We start from the raw sequence: 26,926 nt of genomic DNA on the forward strand, positions 1-26,926 counted from the left end.
GGAAGCGTTTAGAGAGTGCACATTTAAGTGGTAATTAAAGGAGGCCTTTCCCCTCGTGTCCAGGGGAAAGTTGTGGCCCACATCCTGCGGCCCTCGCCACCCTGGCCACTCCCCCCTTGTGTCAGGCTCCAGCTGCACCCCAGGCACTCCACCTCCACACCAGGCACTCCACCTCCACACCCAGGCACTCCACCTCCACACCAGGCACTCCACCTCCACACCCAGGCACTCCACCTCCACACCCAGGCACTCCACCTCCACACCCAGCACTCCACCTCCACACCCAGGCACTCCACCTCCACACCAGGCACTCCACCTCCACACCCAGCACTCCACCTCCACACCAGGCACTCCACCTCCACACCAGGCACTCCACCTCCACACCCAGGCACTCCACCTCCACACCTCCACAGAGAGAATGTATGGTATTGGAATTGGCTTAAAGAACAACTTACATAGCAGAGTCACAAGGGAGGGAGCAAAGCATTGGCAAAGAATTATAGACCAGTTGCACTAACGTCGCACATAATAAAATTATTTGAGAGAGTGATTAGGAGTCAGGTCACCAATTTCATGTAGATCAATGACCTTCACAACCCAGGCCAACATGGATTTCGAGCGGGAAGATCGTGCCTCTCACAGCTGCTTGATCACTACGATAAAGTCACTGAGGCATTAGAAGAAAAACAGAATGCTGATGTGGTATAAACGGACTTCGCAAAGGCTTTCGATAAATGTGACCATGGCGTGATAGCACACAAAATCAGGCCAGTGGGAATAACCGGTAAAGTAGGACGCTGGATATTCAGTTTTCTGTCAAACAGGACACAACGAGTAACAGTCAATCATATAAAATCGAGTCAATGCGCAGTTAAAAGCTCTGTACCTCAGGGTACAGTCCTTGCACCGCTGATTTTCCTTATTCTCATTTCAGATATAGACAAAAATACAAGTCACAGCTTCGTATCATCCTTTGCAGATGACACAAATCAGCATGAAAATTACCTCGATTGAAGACATTGAAAAACTTCAAGCTGACATTAATAGAGTTTTCGACTGGGCAACAGAAAATAACATGATGTTTAACAGTGATAAATTCCAGGTATTCAAGTACGGTAAAAATGAGGACCTTAAATAAAATACAGGGGTGCAAAACACAATCAAATTTGCCCATAGTTAGGAAAACAGCATGTAAAGAATTTGGGAATAATGATGTGTGACGACCTAACGTTTAGGGAGCATAACCAAGCAAATATTGCGTCAGCCAGAAAAATGATTGGATGGATTATGAGAACTTTCAAATCCAGGGATCCCATCACAATGGCTGTACTCTTCAAGTCACTTGTGTTGTCCCGTGTTGAGTACTGCTCAGTACTCACTTTCCCCTTCAGTGCAGGAGAGATTGCTGAAATAAGAGGGAATACAGAGAACATATATGGCACGCATAGACACATAAAGCACCTAAATTATTGGGATCGTCTCAAAGCCCTCCAAATATTCTCACTAGAAAGAAGACGAGAGAGATATCAAATAATATACACGTGGAAGATACTGGAGGGCCAGGTCCCAAATCTGCACGGTAAAATAACAACATACTGGAGTTAACGATATGAAGAAAATGCAGAATAGAACCAGTGAAGAACAGCAGGGGTGCCATAGGCACAATCAGAGAACACTGTATAAACATCAGAGGTTCACGGTTGTTCAACACCCTCCCAGCGATTATAAGAAATATTGCCGGAACAACTGTGGACATCTTCAAGAGGAAACTAGATTGTTTCCTCCAAGGAGTGCCGGATCAGCCATGCTGTGGTGGGTATGTGGGCCTGCGGGCCGCTCCAAGCAACAGCCTAGTGGACCAGACTCTCACAAGTCAAGCCTGGCCTGGGCCGGGCTTGGGGAGTAGAAGAACTCCCAGAACCCCATCAACCAGGTATCAACCAGGTGGGTGGCACTGGTGTAGAGGGTACTGGTGAGTGGCACTGGTATTGTAGAGGGTACTGGTGGGTGGGACTGGTGTAGAGGGTACTGGTGGGTGGCACTGGTGTAGTAGAGGGTACTGGTGGGTGGCACAGGTGTAGTAGAGGGTAGTGGTGGGTGGCACTAGTGTAGAGGCTACTGGTGGGTGGCACTGGTGTTAGAACACATTGGAATGTATTTGAAATTAGTAGTACAGTATTTATTTCCTTTACAGGAAATCGAGATCCCTGGGCGCAACAATGGAGGATCCAAGTTCGCCTTCTCTCTGCAGAGCGTCCAAGATCCCGATGGGCCACAGGGCAGCTTCGAGTTCATCAAGCAGTTTGGCACCAGGTAGTACTGATATGAGTGTCTTGTGTTACTTACTCTCTGGGGGGCAGAGTTCACTAAGTATGCTGCTGCTGCTGCAATCCCAGATGTATTTTGGTTGAAAGTTTAACTTGGTCGAACTCTGCCTTAACTGCAAAACTTGGAGCTTAGTTTCCTTTTTTAAGGTGAAGAAAGCCATTGATGTTAGGTTGAAATTGGTCAAAGACATGATTTAGCTGCTATAGTATTATTTCTCCTTCTGTTGTCAAGCAATCATTATAATTGTTTAGGTTGTTTTGGAAAATTTCTCTCGGACTGATTCATGTAGTTTCTCCATAAACTTCCCAAATTTGGTAATGGATTTCTTATTCTATTAATAATTTTTTGTTACAAATGCTTTCCCTGATAAACTGGTCTTTTTTCCACCTGGAGGGTCTACTCTGGCAAGCTGTGTGTGGACAGCAATAGCATATCAACGGTCTTATGGCAATTTTATCATATTTTTAGTCAATAATTAAATCATTTCCAAGCTTCCATGAGGCTATTGGCATTATTCTACTCTGCCATCACTCTTTACTGTATCACTATATCTGTATCAGTCTATGGTATGGATATGGATTTGAATATCTCACTATATCCAAATCTATTACTGGACCAAAGTCCAGATATAACAAATATATATTATTTAATAATAATTATGACGTATAAAATTATATAGAAAATCGGTTTTATTGAGGGAAAACCATAAATATTATTAATATACTGTACTTGCATAGCCTTGTGCTTGCCTGGGTTCTGAGTAATTTCATACATCATGATACTATCTTTAATACAGTACTGTATTACAGTACTTCTGAAATAGCTATACTAGTAGTTCTTCTCACTAATTACTATGTCATTAATATTATAAATTAATTTTATTGTTTCCAAAACATATTGCAAATTGCTACCTGCAATTACTTTGGTACAACTTTCCCCAAACAAAATTTGCTTTATTCCCACATATTGTAACACATACAATTTGTTCTTCACAAATGTACCATTTACAGTACAGTATTTGTAATGCTTATTTTGCAAAGTTTACTAATAGCATTTTTGGTTGAGACAAATTATTTTACAATTCAATTTTGTCCACAGAGAATTGGAGTCTCTTGGACCCATGGTAGGCAAAGTTATGGTCCAAGCCAAGGATGATTCATACGAAAAGACTCGACTGAGCATGGAGAATGCTAAGATTAAGAATCAAATGAACTGGTAAGTTGTGTATTGAACATTCAGCAGTATACAGTACCAATTAAATCATTTATGTAGAAGATTTTGGTAGTTGGCAGTGTATTGTGTACACATTCTGGTGGCATTCTAGCAGACTCTTCATGTCAAAGGAATAATTAAAAGAAATAAAACAAGATAATAATATGATTGAGTATTAATAATGAGTGAGTGAGTCCAATGTGCCAGTGTTTAATTTTTTCTGAAGCACTGTATATAAAAACCTATTTAAATATTTTGCATGAAAAATGTGAATGTTTAAAGATTCATTAATGAGGAGTTGGCAAAAATGTTTTGGATTGTTTTGTTCACAAATTTTCATTCTGTACAGTACTAAGTGATAGGAATTGGCTTGCCATTAATGCAAATATAAATTTTTAGTCATACAAGACTTTTCCCATAATTTTCACTTCTCATTTGATTGTACTGTACTGTACTGTACTGTACTGTATATTTAAATGAAAGGAATGATAGAATATGAAACTACAGTAATACAAAAAAATTAAGTACCTGTACATAAAACAAATCAAACCATAAGTGGTACCAATATTCTGTACAATTTGTTTTTTGTAATTACCTAAGTGTAGTTATAGGATGAGAGCTATGCGCGTCGTGTTAAGTTTTTGCAATAATCTTCATCATATGACAAATTTAAACTGCTGATAGTTTTGACATCCAACTCCCTCTCACTTAAATTATTATATCTGTACACAACTGTTGCGAAAGAGAATGTTTGGACACTTTCGGCACCTTTTGTTTATTAGCTTGAATCTATGGTCTCTTATTCTTGAAGTTGCAGATTTTTTTCATTTTTTCCATGTTTATTTTGTCTACTACAGTCACGATTTTGCACAATACTTATGTGGTGATTATATTTACTAGGAATGACAAGTTTAATGTCTCAAGTCTCTCCTCATAGCTCTTGTTTTTTAGTTGTGGAAGCCTTTTAGTAGTACAGTATACTGTATCTTTCATCTTTTCTGTTTTGTTTTGTTCTCATTTTAGATATGGACACCATATAATGGCTGCTTACTCCATTTTCAGTCTGACAAATGTCATGAATAATGTCTTTAGTATTTCCTCATCCATGTACAGTATTTAAAAGCACTTTTATAATTCAAAAGTGTGGTGTAGCTCCTCTCACAGTGCAATTAATGGAAAGTCCTCTGGTGACAGTTTACTGTCCAGAACCTCCCTAGATCTTTTTTTGTCCCGAGTTGTTGGACTTTGAACTCCATATAGTTTCATTAAATGAAATTTATTTTATTTCAGTGTTAAGGAAGTAAAGGCAAATGCCAGCAACCCCTTTGTTCGAACGCGATCATTTCCGGCTAAGAAGTCATCAACTTTGGTAGTTCCACCACCAAAGAAAGAAGTCGTAGCTGAATTGCCCTCTAACAACAGATACACTCAGAACACATCTAGTTCACCACACAGAACGCATTCTGGTGGAACAGCAGGGAACAACCCACCTGCTGGTAAACCACCACCACCACCTCCACCCAGTAATGTTACTGCCAAGAAGAATAACCCTGAGCTATTTAGAAGACCTCTTAGGTGAGTCTATTGAGTCTGTAAAATATTTACATTACATTGCACAAAATATACTTGCTAATGTGAATGCAGTGTGTGTGTGTTGGTAAAATCAATGATAATATGATAATATATATCTATGTTAACTGTAGGAAGTTAGAAAGAATGTACAGTAGTGGTTTACAAACATGAATGTGTATGTACTAATACAGAAGCGGTGTATGTTGTGTATTAGCTTAGAAATGGCATGCAGTAGTACAGTATAATGTCATAGTTAATCGAGGAGTATTCTTAAGAATTCAGGTGCTGTATTAGTGTATTGATACAGTATTAGGATTGTTCCTGTTTTACAAGAATATGCAATGTGGTATGTATTTTATTGGCATTGAGGTGGTGATTGCATGTTGTGCAGGCATAGAGACGGTCTTTGTATGTTTGTTTGTGTACATTTACTGGTGTAGAGACAGTGTTTGCATGTGTGTTTATGTAGAGTATTTACTGGGGTAGAGGTAGTGTGTGTGTGCATTTAGTGATGTGTTAACTTTACATGAACTGGAATCTAATTGTATTTGCACATGGATTATGCACATGGGGACTTCTATAAACATTTAAATGCGCAAGACTTGTCAATGCCCTCCTTTTGTGTGAATAATAAGGGTCATAGCTAGCCAACATCATGGGCTGTTCAAGAAGGAATTTGATAAACAGGGCGGTCATAAGCTATAAGTGAGTGCCCTGAGCTGAAGGGGGGGTTGCATGGGGCTCTGAAAATCCACGAGAACTTGATCTTTTATTCGTGGACATATATCCTACACGCAAATATCTTATATAGTGACGATTGATTGATAAATATTAAGCCACCCAAAAGGTGACACGGGCATGAATAGCCCGTAATATATAGTGATGGTTATGTAAAAAAATCATGTAATTAGCTAATTGAAGATATAAAATGTGTCACCTTTTCTCTAATCTTCTCTTATGACATTTTGAAACTCATGTTGAGTCATGGCCATGTTGGGTCATGGCCATGTTTAATTGACAGTAAAATGAGGTTCATGCTGTAAAAAAACCCATTCTTGGCCAAAACATTTGTATCATGTTGGCTCAGGCATTTATTTTCATGCTGATGTTACATAGAATGTTACAAGGAAATGTTTTACATTGATGGAATTATTGATGCTTATTTCTTCCTCTCCAGAGAGAGAATCATACAACTTCTGGCTGTGAAGAATTACAGGAAGCCTGAGATATTAAATAGATTATATAATGGTAAGTAAAGTTATATATGTTTTTATATGGTTACATATTTGTAGTTGTTTATGATGTTAGGACTTTAAATTGCCTCCATATTTTACAAGTGGTTTACATTGACTTTGTGTTTGGCCTCCACTGCCGTTATACTTGTTTCAACTGTGTACCAGTCTGTTTGCAAAGGAGAATATTCTAATCATTTTTTTGCAACTTTGTTTCCTTTGCTTAAATCTATGACCTCTTGTTCTTGAAGTTGCAGGTTTTAAGCATTGCACTTTGTCAATTTTATCAATTTCTGTTTGTTTTGTACATACTGATCACATCCCCTCTTTTTCCTTCTATATTCTAAGTTTGGCATATTTAACACGTTTAGCCTCTCCTCGTAACCTTTGATTTTGAGTCCCGGGAACCATTTACCTGTAGTAGTGTGTCATTGCACCTTTTTCACTTTGTTGATGGACTTCTTGCATGGTGCATGGGCACCATGCAATCACTGCATATTTCAATTTTAACCAGTTTCATTAATATTTCACTGTCTATGTATATAAAAAATGAGATCCTGCAGTTGGAAAGCCAACAATGACTTTCCACACAGTGTCCTTTATGTGTTCTTTTGTTGACAATTTGCTGTTCAAATTAACCCCAGCACTCTCTCTTTGAGTTCTTTAATGCCTTCCACATATTTTGTAAGTTGTGTTTGTCCTAATTTCTTCTATTATGTGTGTGTGTAATTACCTAAGTGTAAGTTACAGAATGAGAACTATGCTCGTGGTGTGCCATCTTCCCCCGTACTCTGTCATATAATGTTTTGAAACTACTTATGGTTTTGGCCTCCACCATCTTCTCGCTTAGCTTATGCCAACTGTCTACCGCTCTGCAAAAGAAAACTTTCTAATATTATTTTGGCATCTTTGTTTCCATAGCGTGATCTGTGTCCTCCTGTTCTTGAAGTTGCTGGTTTCAGGAATTACTGTTAATTTGGTCAATTCCTGTTATTATTTTGTAAATGGTGATGATATTACCTCTTATTCTTCTATTTTCTAGCATTGGCATATTTAACACCTCTAGCCTCACCTTGTAACTCTCGTTTTTCAGTTTGCGTGCATGTGTAATTACCTAAATGTAGTTACATAATAAGAGCTATGCTCCTGGTATCCTGTCTTCCCAGTACTCTTTGTCATCTGATGCTTTGAAACTACTGACAGTTTGGTGTACACCACCACCTCATTTGTTCCAAGCATCTACCACTCTGTTTGCAAGAGAGGACTTTATAATAATTTTTCTGTACTTTTGTTTCTTTAGCTTGAATTGATGACCACATGTTAAGTTGCTGGTTTCTTGAAGTCCTCTTGTCAGTTTTGTCATTTCTTGTTACTATTTATTGTGTGTGTGTTTATAAGTAATGACATTAGAATTAAATGTAATATAATTTATTGATTATTTACTAGATGGGGTAAAGGAGAAAGACAAGCGTCTTGTGACAAGTGTTCTAAACAGCGTGTCTCAAGTTAAAGAGAATATCCATCATCTTTCACGTCATGCCTGGACTGAAGTGAAAGAAGATTGGCCCTTCTATACTGAAGAGGAAAAGGAAATTGTTAAAAGGTAAATTGCTGGTGTATTATAGAGAATTATCTTTTAATTCAAATTCAAATTCTTTTCCTAAAGCATGTAAAAATGTGCTGTTTATAATTATGCTTGTTTGATATTGACCTACTGTATTTACTTGTCTTGTATGTAAATCAGTCTAGGTTTAGTGTTTTATTTTAGTACAGTATCTACACAAAATAAAAACTTTTCCTTGGTTCTGTACTTGGTCTTTTTGTCATTATTGTTAACATTAACATCAGTACTTAATGTTTCAATTGTTTCAGAATTAAACTGGCTTTAGTTTATCAAGCATTTTGAGAATTTCTTGAATTTTTCATGTCTCATGATATATTTATAGCAAATGAACAAATCCACAAGGGCCGTGACGAGGATTCGAACCTGCGTCCAAGAGCATCCCAGATGCTGCCTTAATCGACTGAGCTACGACATGGTTTAAGAATGCCCTTGTGGATTTGTTCATTTGATACATCACGCTATTGTGATTTTTGTGTGTAAATTTATAGCAAAATTGACAAAAAAAACGGTCAACTTCTGGTAGACATTTTTGTGGTCGTAAAGTGAGTAGCAAACGTCTAGTGGCAATGGTAACCCAGGAAAATATATAGTGCCTGCCTGTGCTAAAATGCAATCACTAACATCTGTAGTTTCTTTGTCAGATCATTTCATTCTCAAATATACTGTTACTGCATCAGCATATACTGTGTATGATGATATTCATGCTTTCTCATGTCTCTCTAGACCACTGAGATATTAATTGAATTTATATATTTCAGACTAAAGCCACAGACTTTAACTCCACCTAGCGGTGATAGTGGTCAGTCCCCAACTTCTACACTCCCTTTGTCCCCATCTTCAAGCTCACATGGTGTCAAACGCCCTCATGAGGAACCACTGGATCCTACAGTCAAAAGGCCTCGAGGTTCACGATGGACTGGTACAAAATCCAGAAGAGAGAGTTCTCGAAATGAAACCAGATCTAGCACTAATGAAGAACCCATTATCCATTCTGATAACAAGCCAAATGTACTAAATTCTTGCTCAAACAGCAAACAGGTGAGCAATGGAAGACATCACCACCAAGATGATCGACCTCAGATAAATGGCACCACTAGTCCAAGTAGGAAGCCATCTTCCACATCACCCATCAGTCAAGGTTCACCACGTCATCGCCTCAATGGCATACACTCTCATCACACCTCAGGAAACCATTCACCCATTAATGGTGTGACCAATGGCCTAACTAATGGCCATGGTAATCCATACCACAGGACGAATGGGCATACCAGATTGGAACCTTCAACACCGAATTCGTCTCCAGATAGTCATCACGGGGGGGAGGACACGGAATCAGATTACCAAAAGTACGTCATAAACATATTAGTTTTCTCTTATATTTTTACCATTGTACTCTTCATTGGTAAGATATATATCTTTTAAGACTGAGCTCATTTGCTTCGGGCACCTTAACATGGCCTGACCCCATATAAATGACAGTTTTTGACTGACACTAATCAAATGTTACTGTGTATTGTCATTTGACCATACTAATAGAGACAAGACCCATCCATTTTATACCAAATTCAGTTGCATCCAGCATCGTCACAGGCTCATCCATTTTCAATATCATATTTTTGTTTTACCAGACACAATATTTTAAACATAACAAACATTTTAATGCTGCTTTATAAACACAAGTAAAGATAGCACAGTATTGTATTCCTCCTCCTTGTGACCTTCAAGTGGCTGAGTGACGTTCATACACCATGTACTACTTGCTAGGACCAGTCAAGCCACTCAGATTTAATCACCAGTTCCAATTGCTTTTATAATTTTTTTTCTTCTTCATACCTCATAATCATCATTTATCAGCGTTACTAATAGTGCTGCCAGACATCATTTCTATTCATTAATAATCCAATTACAGTAAATACAAAAAATGGCAGATATCCACAAGAATGCCTACTGGTAACACAAGGAAAATTAAATGAGATATGATGCCTGCCAAATTGGCCAAACATTACATGAAAATGTCTGGAACACCTTAGGGTACTCTCATTTGCATGGTAAATAAAATCTTGCATTGCAACCAGCATTCCGAAGTGACTGGTTCTGCTCGAGTAGTACTGACACATTGTCCCTTGTGTAGCCATCTTGTCCACATGGTCTAGTTGACTGGCATCCAGCTGCAGATGAGGAAGGGCCATACTCGTGGCACCTCAACCTCCAACCTCTGGTTTGTCCTCCTACAATAATGTAGGAAACTGTGCCCACATGGTCCTGGCTGACTCTGTTGGACATAATGGCATGTTGAACTTGCTAAACATGCAAACAATGGTCTCCTGACAGGTAATGCAGGTGTGCTTGGCATGAATCTTTAGCAAAACCAGTGGTGGTGAGAGACATTATTAGTAACACCTACTTGGGCCTAAACCACCATCCTATGTGGTTCACACCTACAACAGTGCATAGATCACACCCCAACATTTCAGTCCTTAACTCCTCACAGTTACTCCAACACTGATTCTATTTCTCACTCCTACAAACGAGACAAGCTTCTCTTGCCCACATGTAGTGATACTCTTATCTCAGCAGTGAGGCTAAGCTTCTCTGGCCCCATTCTGCTTAGTTCTCATTTTCCAACAATGTTGAATAGTAGCAGGTGATTTGACCCTCCATGATTGATTTGCCTTCCTTGTGGTTACTTTGTGATGGTTCCGAGAATCAAGATCCCTGCAGCCCGGTCTGTGCCTAGGCCTCCTGATTGGTGGTCTGGTCAACCAGACTGGGATGTGGCTGCTTGGAGCCTGATGTATGAATCACATCCTGGGTGATGAGATATCCTTTGGAGGTGTTTGTTGAGTTCTCTTTTGACCACTGTGAGAGGTCGTTCAGTTATTCCTCTTATGTGTAGCAGGAGCGTGTTCAAAAGTCTAGGACCCTTAATGTTAATAGAGTTCTCTCTTCGGCATGCCAATTGCACCTAAGCATTCAATGAAGCTATTTTGCACATGCAGCTATGCCTCCTGTTATCATGTGATGATTATTTCCGTGTACTGATATGGAACTAGTCTATCTAATATTTTTCTAAGTGTAAATTATTATGTATCTCTCTTACCTATGCTCTAGAGAGTTTAGATTTAAAGAATTTAATTGGTTCCAATAATTTAGATGTTTTATTGAGTGGATTCTAGCAGTAAAGGGTCTTTGCACATTATCCAGGTCAGTAATTCCTCCACCTTTGAATGGGGTTGTTACTGTGCAACAATATTCCACCCTAGAGAGCACTAAGTGTCTTGAAGAGTATCATCACTGAGAAAATCAATTAGAGCAATAAGGTGACTCGAACCAGGGATTCGAGTCACCAGGGTACATTGGTATACCATGGTGTTATTTGTCAAACTTGTACTAGCTTCAGTAGAAGCCTTCAAACTTCCTGTATTCACAAGAGTAAGGTGTGCAACTTGACTGTGGACTTGACTAAGGAGTGCCTTGACTGCTGGTTTGAGTCACCTCATTGCTTCAATTAATTTTGTTATTAATATATATCATGCTCGTGTGAGTTGAGTATCAGCACTAATATGGCATCTCTTGTTTGAAAGGTTCTTGTTATACAACCTCTCATTTTTTTTGCAGTTGTGAAGGCTACATTTTGTTCTTTAAAAGTAAGGTCTTCCAACATGATGACTCCCAGGTCCTTTACATTGCTCTTTCATTCTACAGTATGATTTGACTTTTATATGTGGCTTCTGACAGGTAAGAAAACTAGCTATTAAGGCAGTGTCTGGGATCCTCTCGGACGTAGGCTCGAACCCTCGTCATGGCCCTTGTGGATTTGTTCATTTGATACATCACGCTATTGTGATTTCAGTATGTAATGAAGTAAGGGCAAAGAGGTAGAACAGTCTATTAACATAGCTCGGGTGCATGGGGGAATTGCATAAAACCCTAGTTTGTGTCTCGGAGAGACTGCAGGAACCGTTGGTAAATCAGGATGGTTTTCGGGTTGCAGTTCTTTTAATCATGTCATAGCTCAGAGCTCAGTCGATTAAGGTAGCGTCTGGGATCCTCTTGGACATAGGTTCGAACCCTCGTCACGCCCTTTATGGATTTGTTCGTTTGATTCATCACGCTATTGTGATTTCTGTGTGCAACAAACTGTTGTTCCAAGTTATCACAAGTCGCGCCTGGCCCCAGGCCGGGCTCGGGGAGCAGACCTGAAATCCGCTCCAGGTATGCTCCAGGTATCCAGGTATGCTCCAGGAGATTGCCTTGATGACGGTCCAGGATGGATTGAAACATCATCAGTTCTTTTATTTTCAGGTTTGTGGGTTGGGTGTCTAATTTTCAGCCATGTTATTGTGACTTATTGTCTGCTTTTTTGAGGATATTTTGGGATCAGAAAGCACAGTGCTAAAATTATTTCATAATATTTTTTGTATTGTGAAATATACTGACCTAATATTCCTGAGGTCCCTTCCTTGATTGCCCACATGTGAATGAATTATATACAGTACAGTATAGAGCTTTTCAAGATCTGAAAACATACATAATTTTGTATTTCTAAATTAACTTTTGCAATTTCAGGAATTACACAACCATTGTGTCAGTAGAACAACGAAGTCAATATAAAGCAGACTTCAATAAACAGTATCAGGAGTACCTACTGTTGCACGGTTTCATTCAAGAACGTACCCAACCATTTACTAACCTTGAGGAGCGGCTCAGGAATGAAACCCTTGGTTCTGATGAATATAATGTAAGTACAGAACAGAACTGTGTTTGTAACTTCCTGGCTGTGTGATGTGCTGAGATATGGGAATACTTAATTACCATTATTCAATAAATTCAGGGCTGAGTTATTTAGAAAATTAATGTTAGCATAAGTGGAGTAAAATCCGATTTGGAAATTATTGTAAATGAAATGCCACAGAGCTCCGTCTTGGGACTTCTGTTGTTTATCATATGTGTAAATGATTTAGACACAGGATTGAACAGTAACATTTGCAGATTTGCAGGTGATACAAAATTAGGAAGGGGAAAGACAACAAACTGCTACAAGATGACATGGATAGGCCTTTGGAATGGACAGAATATGAGCTGTTGTAGTTTTATGCTGAAGAATGCAGAGTTTTGAGCTTAGATTGTGATAATAGTTACTAGGTATCAGCTGAACAATGTTGAAAATTGTGAAATCTGAATTCAAAAGAGATCTGAGAATCATGATAAACAGGGATTTTAAGCAAAAAAAAAAATCAAATTGGTTTAAATATGGAATAAGGCAAATAGGACACTGGGATTTATTTCAACATGCATTAGTAAAGACATCCAATATTATTCTTTAGCATCATCTTTCTCTTGTCAGACCTCATTTTGATATGCAGTTCAGTTTTGAACTTTGTACTAAAGAGTGAAGTTAAATTTATATGAATACTGTATGTACAGATAAAGATGATATTGTATAGTTAATCCCAGGAATTAGGAACCTCCCATATGCAGGAAGTAATAAGATTAACATAAATTCTCTGGAAAGATGTAGAGGATTGTCAATGTGATTGACGTATTTACATTAATAAAAAGAGCATAACAAAGGGGATGTAAATAAGGTTTTAAATATATCAACTCAATATAGCGAAACAATGGCTATAAGTTGGTTTAATTTAGATTTGGAAAAGACCTGGGTAAATACTGGTTTGGAAATACAGTAGGAGTGTTTTATAATGGAACAAATTACCTGGAAACATAATAGATGTAGGTTTGTTTGATTGTTTAAAGCACAGGTTAGTCATATACCTCTGTACTCACTTATTTGTACTTGTGGGGATTGAGCTCTGGCTTTTTGGTCCCGCCTCTCAACTGTCAATCAACTGGTGTACAGGTTCCTGAGCCTACTGGGCTCTATCATATATACACTTGAAACTGTGTATGGAGTCGTCCTCCACCACATCACTTCCTAATGCTTTCCATTTGTCAACCACTCTGACACTAAAAAAGTTCTTTCTCATATCTATGTGCCTCATTTGGATGCTCAGTTTCCACCTGTGTTTCCTAGTGCATGTGGCTCTTGTGTTAAATAGCCTGTCTTTATCTTCCCTATCAATTCATTTGAGAATCCTGAATGTGGTGATCATGGCCCCCCCTAACACTTCTGTCTTCCAGCGGTCTTCCAGCGACGTTAGGTTTAATTCCCGTAGTCTCTCCTCGTAGCTCATACCTCTCAGCTCGGGTACTAGTCTGGTGGCAAACCTTTGAACCTTTTCTAGTTTAGTCTTATTCTCGACTAGATATGGACTCCATGCTGGGGCTGCATACTCCAGGATTGGCCTGACATATGTGGTATACAAAGTTCTGAATAATTCCTTACACAAGTTTCTAAATGCCGTTCTTATGTTGGCCAACCTGGCATATGCTGCTAATGTTATCCTCTTGATATGGGTTGCAGGGGACAGGTCTGGCATGATATCAACCCCCAAGTCTTTTTCTCTCTGACTCTTGAAGAATTTCATCTTTCAAATGGTACCTTGTATCTGGCCTCCTGCTCCCTACACCTATCTTCATTACATTGCATTTGGTTGGGTTAAACTCTTAACAACCATTTGTTCAACCATTCCTTCAGTTTGTCTATATCTTCTTGAAGCCTCAAGCAGTCCTCCTCTGTCTTAATCCTTCTCATAATTTTGGCTTCATCAGCAAACATTGAGAGGAATGAGTCTATACCCTCCGGGAGATCATTTACGTATATCAGAAGCAGGATAGGACCAAATACAGAGCCCTGTGGAACTCAACTGGCGACTTCACTCCAATCTGAGGTCTCACCCCTCACTGTAACTCTCTGCTTCCTATTACTTAGGTATTCCCTAATCCACTGGAGCACCTTACCAGTTACTACTGCCTGTCTCCAGCTTATGTACCAGCCTCTTATGGGGTACTGTGTCAAAGGCTTTCCGACAATCCAAGAAAATGCAGTCTGCCCAGCCTTCTCTTTCTTGCTTAATCTTTGTCACCTGGTCGTAGAATTCTATTAAGCCAGTAAGGCAAGATTTACCCTCCTTGATCCCATGTTGGCGATTTGTCAGGAAGTCCCTTCTCTCCAGATGTGTTACTAGGTTTTTTCTCACGATCTTCTCCATCACCTTGCATGGTATACAAATTAAGGACACTGGCCTGTAGTTCAGTACCTCTTGTCTGTCACCCTTTTTGTATATTGGGACCACGTTCCCCGTCTTCTATGGTTCTGGTAGGTCTCCTGTCTCCAGTGACCTACTATACACTATGGAGAGTGGCAAGCAAAGTGCCTCTGCACACTCTTTCAGTACCCAATGTGAGATCCCGTCTGGACCAACAGCCTTTCTCACATCCAGATCCAACAGGTGTCTCTTGACCTCATCTCTCGTAATTTCAAACCCTTCCAAAGCATCCTGGTTTACTTCCCCCTCCCCTAGCATAGAGACCTCACCTTGTTCTATTGTGAAGACCTCCTGGAATCTCTTGGTGAGTTCCTCACACACCTCTTTTTCATCCTCTGTATACCTGTCCTCGCCTGTCTTAGTTTCATTACCTGTTCTTCCACTGTCGTTTTCCTCCTGATGTGACTGTGGAGTAGCTTTGGTTCGGTCTTGGCTTTGTTTGCTATATCATTTTCATAATCTTTCTCTGCTTCTCTTCTCATACTAACATACTCATTCGTGGTTCTCTGGTATCTCTCTCTGCTTTCTGGTGTTCTGTTATTTCGGAAGTTCCTCTATGCCATTTTGTCCAATTCCTTTGCTTCCATACAAGCCCTATTAAACCATGGATTTTTGCCCTATTAAACCATATGTATGAATGAGTTTGGGTGGATATAAATAGGAACTGCTCCATATATGCCAATAAGCCCTCTGCAGGTGCCTTCATTCTGAGGTCCTTATTTAGTTATTTTTTACATCACTATGTACAGTACTTTTTTTGTGCATGTAATGCCTTAATGATTTAAAAACCATCAGCACTCGATTGTCTATGTATTTCATTGTGTACTAATGGTGTTCTTTATTCTTCAAGACAATACGTGCCCAAATCCTTTCCAAGTATGAAGCCACCCAGCAAGACCATGAATTCCAACAGAAGAAGAAGCGGTACACTTACCTACACGAAAAGTTGGCACATATCAAGAAGTTGGTGCGAGAGTATGATGCTACGCACTCCTAGCACCGGTTACCCACCCTCGCACCACCTCGCCGGCACCCAGCTCGCCTGCCCCGCAAAGTCCCAAAAAGGGGGAAGAATCTGTAGTGGTTACCAAACTGTGCCTCAGCTTTTTAATACGGTATCCCTTACAGAAGAAAAATACAGAAAATATTTAACCACAACAAGTGAGAGGATTTGAGTGACTTCAAATTATAGAAGAGGAAAATATTATACGTGTTGCTGGAAATATTTCCTGTTTAAAGGATGAATTTTTCAGTTAGTCAAAAAATATGATATATGTGACTTATCTTAATTCAATCCACTGAAAATTAAACTCCTCTTAGCCAATACAGTATTTGAAGAAATGTATTTCCCCCACTGCAATTAAGAAAATGGGTTGGGTGCAGCAAGCATATATTTGTGGGTGGTTTATACGCGGTGTATGTGTGTGCGAGAGCAGTGGTGTGCCAAGAGACGAGGATGACACCTGCCTTTACCTTGGTGTGTTCTCAAGTGCTTTCTCCTCCTCCTCCTCCTCCCCCCATCCCATACTTCCAGCTGTGTTCTCCCTAATGTGCTTTGCCCAAGGTGAGTTTCACACATGACAAAAAAATGGTGGTATTGTGGGTGTATGGTGTGGTAATTGTCCTTACCACATATAGACAATAAACTCTTAAGGAGGGGTGACAGACCCAACTAGTACCATTTGTTATGGTAATAGTTATCGAGGAGAATGAACAGGAAAAGATTCTTAAAATCATACACTTATGCCAGACCTGCCAATTGTTGTATAAAGTGAACAGTGGATAATATTGAATATATTGTATAAAGTGTAAAGGTATTCTATTTTATTAGAGTACTCCAGCATCTATGGACAAGGGTTTTAAGCCCTTTCTTCCATAGACTTAGTATGAATGTATATTTTATATCATTCCATGAGGAGATCAATGCCCCAAATGTGTGGATAGTGCTTCAATATGATTGGTTTTGGAATATGCCAAGTTAGAAGTGTCATTATATGTCATACATGACATAAGAGTTATATACTTGTGATACCACGCAGCACTTATTTTAGTGCCGACTTGGATACCTCTTCGTGTTGTTAGAAAGTAGTGAGCGATCTATATTGTTCTTGTCAGGGCAAGTGGTGGTTATCTCATTAATGGCAGAGAGTCAAGGTGACTCTAGCCTTTCGCTCAATGGGTCAGGCCTTGTGTCCTTGCTTGGTTAAGCCCACTAGACCAATTCTTAAGCCCATTTCACAACTCCTTTACCCGCTTGCCCCTCTAATGGAGGAGAGTTGGGAAAATAAGTCCCCAAAATGTCTATCCTCACTTCAAAGGCAAAGTTTGGAAGTAGCACTATGATAGGCACCAGACTACACAATTTGACTGTGACTTGTGACTGGATGAAACAAGCAACTTGTCATTACAACCAAAAAGACAGTGATTACTTTCATTACTCAGTAGCTGGATGGGGTAGTGTGAGTTGTGTGCCACCGCAATTGTCATAGGAGTAATAGAAGCCTGTAGTAGAGTCTGAAGAAATTATTCGCTGTTATAATGTTTGAAGGATTCCAGCCAGTTTAATTTAATGTATTTTTTTATTTTTTGCACTTCACTAATGTTTAGTTTCTTATTGGGTTAATAGTGGAGTGTCATTGGTATATTATGAAACACTTCTTCAGTTTAACTAAAGTCCTTTTGCTTTAACCTTTGACACCCAGCTTGATAAATACTGGATTAAAGGATCAGTCTGTGAAGGGCATTGAGCCTGTGTGTCGTCGTGGTTCATGTATAGAGCTGGCTCTTCCGTCATGTTGGGGTACTAACTAATCTTTTTCACCTGGGTGGTGCCACCCTTTAAACACTGAGATACCATGTAATACAATGCCACTGCAAACAGTGAGATTCAGTGTAATACAGTATTTCCTACAATTTGGTTATTCAGCAGAAAATTCAACTTTAAAATGTTTTGGTTCGATAAGTAGATGGTTGGCATTCGCATACAGTATTATTGGGTTAAGAAAAATGTTGATCTGGAATTGGATACCTTTTCTTGATAAATAATTGATACGTTGTTAATTAAATTTTAACATTTAAAGGTGTTGCATTACAAGGCAATTCCTCCTTTCTGAAGCTTTTCCTTTTCTCCATCCAAAACTTTTATGTCCAACAGATAAGTTATATAAACCTAGTGAATGCACAGGTAATACATATTGCCTGTGATAAGCAACTGGTGCCTGTGAAGATTTGTTAGCCACCTCTATGAGTGTGTCTTAAGAATGTCTGTGATTTATTTCCATGGTTGTGTTGATAGCATAACTGTAATACTGTGTTCCACAGAAACATTGTAGATCTGCATCATCATAATGTTAGAGTATGTGGATGCAGGTACGTGCGTTTGGCTCCATAGTTTATCATAAAAACACGACACATCACAGTACAGTACATCAACTAGTGGCTTCAGCTCCATATTGCAGTTCCTACCTATGTTGTTTGTCTTTGTGCCAGTCATGCAAAGATCCGCTGTGTGTATAATTATCATACTTACGCATAGTTCAGTGAATGGCTTATAAACATTCCAGATTTCTTTTTCCTAAGCCCAAATTGTTATTTATACTTAGTTTGTGGTTTATTTAAATTGTTGCAAATAATAAAATATTAATATTAAATAGGTTGTGTAAAGTACCATGTTTGCTATGTTGTCATAGCATAAGCGTTATTAATATGCAAAGGAACTATGAGTTTTACTTTAATTAACTCAAATAATTCAGAATATTTGTCGTAAGAGTAAAAATGAGGGCCTAAGAAGGTAAACTGATGGTACTAACATTGTTTAGTTTGTACCTTTATCGTGCACTTCTGAGGAATAATTACCACGTGTTAGCATAGTTTATGAATGACTGGTAATTGAAAAAAATATTTATGGGTTGTGTATTTGGGGGGGGGGGGGGCGAGAGGTAGTGCATTTCTGTTGTTCGTGGGGCAACATCTAGCTCCTGGGCTACATTGCCTAGCTGTTAGTAGTCTGATGCAACTGCTCTTGAACTTCTAATGCTTTTTATTTTATTTTACTGATTTCTTTTATTTAATTCTTCCTTCCTTCCTTATAAGAAATGGTCAGTCACGTTTAAAACTTCCTCTCATCTTTTGTATGTGCATCACCACCTTAAAATGAAGATTTGGTGCAAGCAGATTGTTCACACATTGATAGACCACAGCTTTATTGACTGAACCCACTCACTTAGTCTTTATCTCTTACAGTGATTAGAAATAGTTTGTGAAACTTGCTTCTGTAAGGGAGGGTGGGGGGGGGAGGTGTGAGTGTCATGCAGTTAGTATGGAGTAGGGGAGTAGTACTACTACTGAAACCCTCTCCAGGTATGGTTAAGCACAGTGTGACAGGTGAGCAGCCAGGTGTGTTGATACCCGCGAGGGTCAAACACAAGGTGACAGGTGAGGTGTGTGTGTGTGTGTGTGTGTGGGGGGGGGGGGGGGGGGAAGAGTATGATAGACATTGGGAGGGGTTTTGCACCTCTCATGTTTAGAGGTGAGACTGGTCATGAGTATAAACCACAAAGTAAGTTTAAATTTGTAACTGTCTTAAATGTCCTAGAAGAATATTACTTCTCATTAAAATTTGATGGTCACTGGATTACGTAATTGTGAATAGCTCCTCGTTTACACCAATTGCAACATTGGCTTCAGTTATTGGTAAACTTTATATTATATTTGACATCGTTATTTTTGTGTAATAGATTGCCATCAGTATTTTATTTTTTTTCCGTTTTAAATTACAAATTCCCAAGGCATGATCAGAATACAATTTTGTTGTATAACATTTTTTATTGCAATTTATGCCCTATTTTTTATAAATCTGATCACCAGTAATTGTTTAACAAAACTCGATAAACATAGCGAGTTATGGCGAGTACAATATTTTTAACGAATAAAGCCGTGTTCACTATAATGAGACAATTCTCACTTGTACCGTAATCCAGGTTGACCGAAAACCCTGATTTAACTTAGCGTGTCATTGAATCTAACATGTAAAGTATGATAGCCTATAGCCTCGGTTTGGACTGCAGAATGATTTATTACAGATGATGACTGGCACATGTTGGGTTGTTGTTATAGTATGTCTTGTGTTGGAACAGTGTTAACTTAAAGACACTCCACCCAGTTACATGTAAGGATCTAAGCAGCATCCAGTTACTGTATTTATTTGCTCAGTGGATTAAATGTAGGAATAAAGAATGTATAATGTATATGACTTTGACTGTTTTGACCTTGACAAGGTGACTTGATAATTATTCTGACTGCAAGACATCTGAGCAATCTCCTTCTTAGGTGCCATAAATCAGAATGTAATTCCTGTTCTTCTGACTCTTTCTCTTACAGATTTATGAGCTTTCAATGACAGTTAATGTCAGTTGTCTTTAATAAATTTGAATCTTGCATAAAGTAGAGAATATGGGTTGGATATAGAGGGGGTATAAAATTTAGCAATGGGAAAATTGAATAAGTAATGAAAAATAAATTTGTTCCTCCCAAATTGTGCAATGTTCAAGCTGTACCAGGGAAGACAAATTAGACACGGAGACTGACAAGACTGGAGCAGAAACTGTTGTTGTAGTTTGCAAGGCTCTTGTCCTCCTGCTGGCAATTACACCATCACCTCACAAGCTGTCACAAACAAGTTCAACTGCTCTTTGTTGTAATTATTAATTCTCAGTGTGTGTGTGTGTGTGTGTGTGTGTGTGTGTGTGTGTGTGTGTGTGTGTGTGTGTGTGTGTGTGTGTGTGTGTGTGTGAAATTTCTAGACCTAATTGTAGTTATCTAAAGTGTAGTTAGAGGATGAGAGCTATGCTCGTGGTGTCCCGTCTTTCCAGTACTCTTTGTCATGTGAGGCTATGAAACTATTGACCGTGTGTGTGTGTGTGTGTGTGTGTGTGTAAGTGTAAGTGTAAGTGTAAGTGTAACGAAACATTTACTCAAGTGCACCTTGTTGCTGTCTTCCCCTTCTTGCCTCTATCCTTCTCTCACCCCATCTGCCTCTCCCCCCTCACCCTCCTTTCCCCCCTCACCCTCCTTTCCCCCTCACCCTCCTTTCCTCCTCACCCTACTCTCTCCCCCCCTCTCCCCCACTCTCCCTCAAACCCCTCTCTCCCTCAAACCCCTCTCTCCCTCCCCCTCCTCTCTCCCTCACCCCTCTCCCCTATCCCCCTCACCCCTCTCCCCCTCACCCCTCTCCCCCATCCCCCTCACCCCTCTCCCCCTCACCCCTCTCCCCTATCCCCCTCGCCCCCTCTCTCCATCACCCCATCTCTCTCCCCCTCTCCCTTCCCCCCTCTCCCTTCCCCCCATCTCCCTTCCCCCCTCTCCTCTCCCTTCCCCCCTCTCCCTTCCCCCCTCTCCCTTCCCCCCTCTCCCTTCCCCCCTCTCCCTTCCCCCTCTCCCTTTCCCCTCTCTCCCTTCCCCCTCTCTCCCTTCCCCCTCTCTCCCTTCCCCCTCTCTCCCTTCCCCCTCTCTCCCTTCCCCCTCTCTCCCTTCCCCCTCTCTCCCTTCCCCCCTCTCCCTTCCCCCTCTCTCCCTTCCCCCTCTCCCTTCCCCCCTTCTCCCTTCCCCCTCTCTCCCTTCCCCCTCTTCCCTTCCCCCTCTCTCCCTTCCCCCTCTCCCTTCCCCCCTCTCCCTTCCCCCCTCTCCCTTCCCCCCTCTCCCTTCCCCCCTCTCCCTTCCCCCTCTCCCTTCCCCCCTCTCCCTTCCCCCCTCTCCCTTCCCCCCTCTCCCTTCCCCCCCTCTCCCTTCCCCCCCTCTCCCTTCCCCCCCTCTCCCTTCCCCCCCACTCTCCCTTTCCCCCTCTCCCTTACCCCCCTCTCCCTTACCCCCCTCTCCCTTACCCCCCTCTCCCTTACCCCCCTCTCCCTTACCCCCCTCTCCCTTACCCCCCTCTCCCTTACCCCCCTCTCCCTTACCCCCCTCTCCCTTTACCCCCCTCTCCCTTACCCCCCTCTCCCTTACCCCCCTCTCCCTTCCCCCCTCACCCTTTCCCCTCTCTGTTCCCCTCCTCTCTCTCTCTTTCCCCCTCTCTCTTTCCACCCTCTCTCTCTCTTCCCCCCTCTCTCTCCCTCCCCCCTCTCTCTCCCTTCCCCCCTCTCTCCCTCCCCCCCTCTCTCTCCCTCCCCCCTCTCTCTCCCTTCCTCTCTCTCCCCCTCCCTCTCTCTCTACCCTCTCAACCCTTTTATCCCCCCTATCTCCCCCTCTCTCTCACCCTCCCTATCTCCCCCCTCTCTCTCACCCTCCCTTCCCTCTCACCCACCTTCCCTCTCACCCCCTTCCCTCTCACCCCCCTTCCCTCTCACCCCCCTTCCCTCTCACCCCCCTTCCCTCTCACCTCCCCTCTCTCACCCTCCCCCCGCTCTCACCCCCCTCTCTCACACCCCGCTTTCACCCCCATCAGTCCCCCTCTTCCCCTCCCTCTCTTCCCCTCCCTCTCTTCCCTCCCTCTCTTCCCCTCCCTCTCTTCCCCTCCCTCTCTTCCCCTACCTCTCTTCCCCTCCCTCTCTCCCCTGCCTCTCTCCACTCTCTCCCCTGCCTCTCTCCACTCTCTCCCCTGCCTCTCTCCACTCTCTCCCCTGCCTCTCTCCACTCTCTCCCCTGCCTCTCTCCACTCTCTCCCCTGCCTCTCTCCACTCTCTCCCCTGCCTCTCTCCACTCTCTCCCCTGCCTCTCTCCACTCTCTCCCCTGCCTCTCCCCCCTGCCTCTCTCCCCCTCTCTCCCCCCTCTCTCCCCCTCTCTCCCCCCTCTCCCCCCTCTCTCCCCCCTCTCTCCCTCCCTCTCCCCTGCCTCTCCCCTGCCTCTCCCCCCTCTTCCCCCTCTCCCCTGCCTCTCTCCCCCTCTCTCCCCCTCTCTCTCCCTCTCTCTCTCCCTCTCTCTCCCCCTCTCTCTCCCCCTCTCTCTCCCCCTCTCTCTCCCCCTCTCTCTCTCCCTCTCTCTCCCCCTCTCTCCCCCTCTCTCCCCTCTCTCCTGCCTCCCTCCCCCTCTCTCTCCCCCCTCTCTCTCCCCCTCTCTCTCCCCTCCTCTCTCCCCTCCCTCTCTCCCCTCCCTCTCTCTCCCCTCCCTCTCTCTCCCCTCCCTCTCTCTCCCCTCCCTCTCTCTCCCTCCCTCTCTCTCCCCTCCCTCTCTCCCCCTGCTCTCCCCCCACTCTCCCCCACTCTCCCCCACTCTCCCCCACTCTCCCCCGTCCTCCCCCCCACTCTCCCCCGTCCTCCCCCCCACTCTCCCCCGTCCTCCCCCTTCCTCTTCCCCTCTCTCCCCCTCTCTCTCCCTCCTCTCCCCCTCTCTCTTCCTCCCCCCTCTCTCTTTCCACCCTCTCTCTACCCCTCTCCCCCTTTTTCCCCCCTATCTCCCCCTCTCTTTCCCCCTTTCTCTCTTCTTCCCCTCTTCCCCACCTCCCCTCATTACCTTTTTCTTTCGTCCCGTAACAAGCACATGCACAACCCCTCCACCAACCCACTACGACGATACCTCTCATCCAATAACTTAATTAGCTAATTACACATGCATGCATATATATACACATATATATGTGTATCCTTGAGAAGGATACACACACACACACACACACACACACATATATATATATATATATATATATATATATATATATATATATATATATATATATATATATATATATATATATATATATATATATATATTATATAATATGAAATAATACACACACAAGAAATACATGAGGTTTGCTCAACTTGCTAGATGTACTGGGTAGTTTTATATATTTTTTTTTATCATTTCAGTTTCTTACATGCGCAGGATCTTGGTACTGTGCATTTGAAATGCAAATTTTCTAAGAATTTTAGGCTTTGCTGAGTAATGGATCTAAATAAGATTTGATAACCTTCAAATTTTTAAATTTCTTGTGTTGTCAAATGTGGTTTTGTTGAGCATGGTGAGAGAGCAGTGATGTCTTGCAAGCACGGCAGCAGTGTAATGACGGCATGCTGACAACAGCCTAGTGTCCGAGATTGATCTTGAGCCCATTCTGCAGTGTGTACAGTACTTAGTCAATTGTTGGGGCACCCCTCTAACACTGGCTGAGTCTGCTTGGTTATCCGTTTAGAGTACCTCTCTGACTTGGTCAACTGCTGGAGTACCTCTCTGACATGGGCCGAGTTCCTAACTTAAATTCGTTGAAGATGAATGCCGAGTTATCTTATGAGAATAGTGGTATCATTTGGTCATTATGAGCATCTGGTAGCTGTTTATATGTGACTAATCAAAGAACTAATTAGTTGATATTATTCAACTAGTTAGAGAGCAGTATTTTTATTTATATTTCATAAAGTTCTCAGAAGGCTACCATATATTGTCAAAGTGCAAGTTTATTTATATATACATATATATATTCCCCCCCCCCTTATTGTGAGCAATTACCCGGAAATTCCTGTAACTTATTGCTCTAGAAACTGTGCCTTTGTGAAGGAGGCATTCCCCCCAGTTACCCCTCCCCCCCCATGATGATGATAATGAGAGGAACTATGATAATATATTGTCCATAATGTAATAGTAATGGTTGTACAGAAATTGGGGCCCCCGTGTATAGGTCCCGTACACCACGTGAGGCGTCCTAACGTTGATGACTGCTGCCCGGCCAGGCCTCTCCATGCTTCCACTATTCCTGTACAGTTTTTCTTTAGCTTATTATTATTGTTACTGTAATTATTATTGCTTTAATTTATATGCAAATATTGTAGGGGTTTAATATTCAGAAAGTGGGGTATTGGTGTGAAAGAAAAGAAAAATAGAAATAAAAAGTAAGATTATATCAAAATACCAAAAATAAGTTCTGCACATTGCAGCTAGCTATCCCTGCTATGATGCCAGCTAGTAAATAGTGTTGTCATGTGTCACCAACAGATAGAGAAGCGTCACCAATTGTGATAAGGACAAATTGGTTTGCAATCTACACAGTATTGGGAATACAAATGTTATTGGCTAAGTTGACCAAAATTTTGTCTAATTTGATGGTTGCATTTGTAATTTACATTAATGCCTTGATTATCTAGGATCTACTGAGTTTGAATCTCTAAAGTTTATTTGATTTTGATGCAGCTCGTTGATTCATACCGTATTATTCTTTGTGCAAGTTCAAAGCTCACATATCAAGATATAAAAAATCAGATTTTTAGTATAATAGTACAGTAGTATGTTAATTTTAACTGGGGCCCAGATAATGAAGGTGTTTGTGTATTGCACACTGTATTAACAACTTATACTGTGTATTTCCAACTTCTATTAATTTGGATAATAAATAACTCTTGAGACAAAAAGGAAAGATCTTAGTTGCTTAGATCTATGAGTTGACAGTTGAAAACTCATTTTAACCAAGTTTTATTTCAGTTAAGATTGTGTTTTCATTTTACTTGAGAAAATATCATTATTTTCATGACATGAAAGCCAAGATTGGTTGTGTTAGCAGATTCCTGTGACTGCCATGACGTTTGCATAATGATAGTGAAAAAATAGTCCCGATGTGAATTATGAAAGCTTAAGTGTCCATTGAAGGAAATTCCAACGGTCCATTGTCCATGTATGGGAAGTTCCAGTAGTTAATTGTCCAAATATTGCAGGTCCTGGCAGTTTTTGTGTCCAAAACGAAGAATTACCGACCATTTATTCTCGTCCAAAAGAAAGAGTTCTTGAGTTTGAGTCCAAATGAAAGCATTAATGCCAGGAATGGTGCATGGTAACCGTCCTGTCCCCTGGTGGTGCAATGGGGCGGTAACATTGAGGCTGCAAGGGGGAAGGATGGGGATCTGTTTCCCTCTCCTACTCCCTTTTAAACCTCCCCATTACACCTTACTGGAGTGATGGAAAGCATTCATAATTGGTAGAAATTAAGTGATGTTGGTGCCAAACTGCTGATGGATAAGAGCTTCTATTAAGGCCAATAATATAAAAAAAAGAAAGCTCTTGCAATGATTTGTTGGTGTTGGTTTGAAGTATGTAATCCTGTGAGAGTTATTTTTTGTATGGCTAGCTAAAATTTTCACGATATAGTTATTTGGTAATAGATTTCATATTTGTATGTATTTTATTCCATGAGAGACTGCCAAATACTGCAGATGCCGTTTGAATAATCCTGAAGGACTGAATGTCTATGCAAATGTAAAGGACAATGATGCAGTGTTGCCACAAGCAGTGCCTCGTCCAATATTTGTATTGTTCGTACTTAGATGAGGCTTTATTGCCCCTCTTGTCACCTGCTTGGGGATAAATTACATTGGTGATGAAGTGGAAAATCACACAAAAGATGATAATACTTGTGATGACTAGTGCTTGGCATTTATCTGTAAGTTTTTGCCCATATGTATACCCTGTGATATTTCTTTACAAAGGGTTCCTGTGATTTTTTTTTTTTTTAACTTTTTTTTTTCATGAACCATTTTGTAATCCTGTGATTGTCCTGGGCAGGAACCCCATCCCAGAGATAACCTCTCCTAGGAGTGGTGTTTGCTGACCTAAGCAGGAACTCCATCCCAGCAATAACCTCTGCTTGGAGTGGCGTTCACTGACCTAGGCAGGAATTTCATTCCAGCGAGATGGCTGTTCTTGGCAGAAACCCCATCCCAGAGTTGCAGCCTCTGCTAGTGGTGTTCATTGTTGTAGGCAGGAACCCCATTCTAGAGCTACAACCTCTGCTAGGAGTGGTGTGCACTGAACAATAAAATGAAAAAATAAAAATTTACTATTATTGCATGCAGCAAAAAGGTGTCTTATTGAGATC

At 41.2% G+C, this 26,926-nt stretch overlaps 1 protein-coding gene across 4 annotated transcripts in view; it reads left to right on the top strand.

Moving 5' to 3' along the window:
• The window catches only part of LOC123768319 (RNA polymerase II elongation factor ELL), a 270,210-nt gene extending 249,288 nt beyond the window's left edge, over positions 1 to 20,922 (top strand). For all 4 annotated transcript variants that reach the window (XM_045758810.2, XM_045758892.2, XM_045758983.2 and 1 more), the window contains 8 exons: positions 2,195 to 2,313; positions 3,427 to 3,543; positions 4,831 to 5,115; positions 6,290 to 6,360; positions 7,791 to 7,947; positions 8,727 to 9,314; positions 12,538 to 12,709; positions 15,988 to 20,922. In XM_045758810.2, the coding sequence (XP_045614766.2) occupies positions 2,195 to 2,313; positions 3,427 to 3,543; positions 4,831 to 5,115; positions 6,290 to 6,360; positions 7,791 to 7,947; positions 8,727 to 9,314; positions 12,538 to 12,709; positions 15,988 to 16,134 (1,656 nt within the window). In that variant the 3' untranslated portion in view covers positions 16,135 to 20,922. The remainder of the gene's footprint in view (positions 1 to 2,194; positions 2,314 to 3,426; positions 3,544 to 4,830; positions 5,116 to 6,289; positions 6,361 to 7,790; positions 7,948 to 8,726; positions 9,315 to 12,537; positions 12,710 to 15,987) is intronic.
• Positions 20,923 to 26,926: the final 6,004 nt, after the last annotated feature.

This window comes from Procambarus clarkii, chromosome 1, assembly GCF_040958095.1.
Source record: "Procambarus clarkii isolate CNS0578487 chromosome 1, FALCON_Pclarkii_2.0, whole genome shotgun sequence".
Taxonomy (NCBI): domain Eukaryota; kingdom Metazoa; phylum Arthropoda; class Malacostraca; order Decapoda; family Cambaridae; genus Procambarus; species Procambarus clarkii.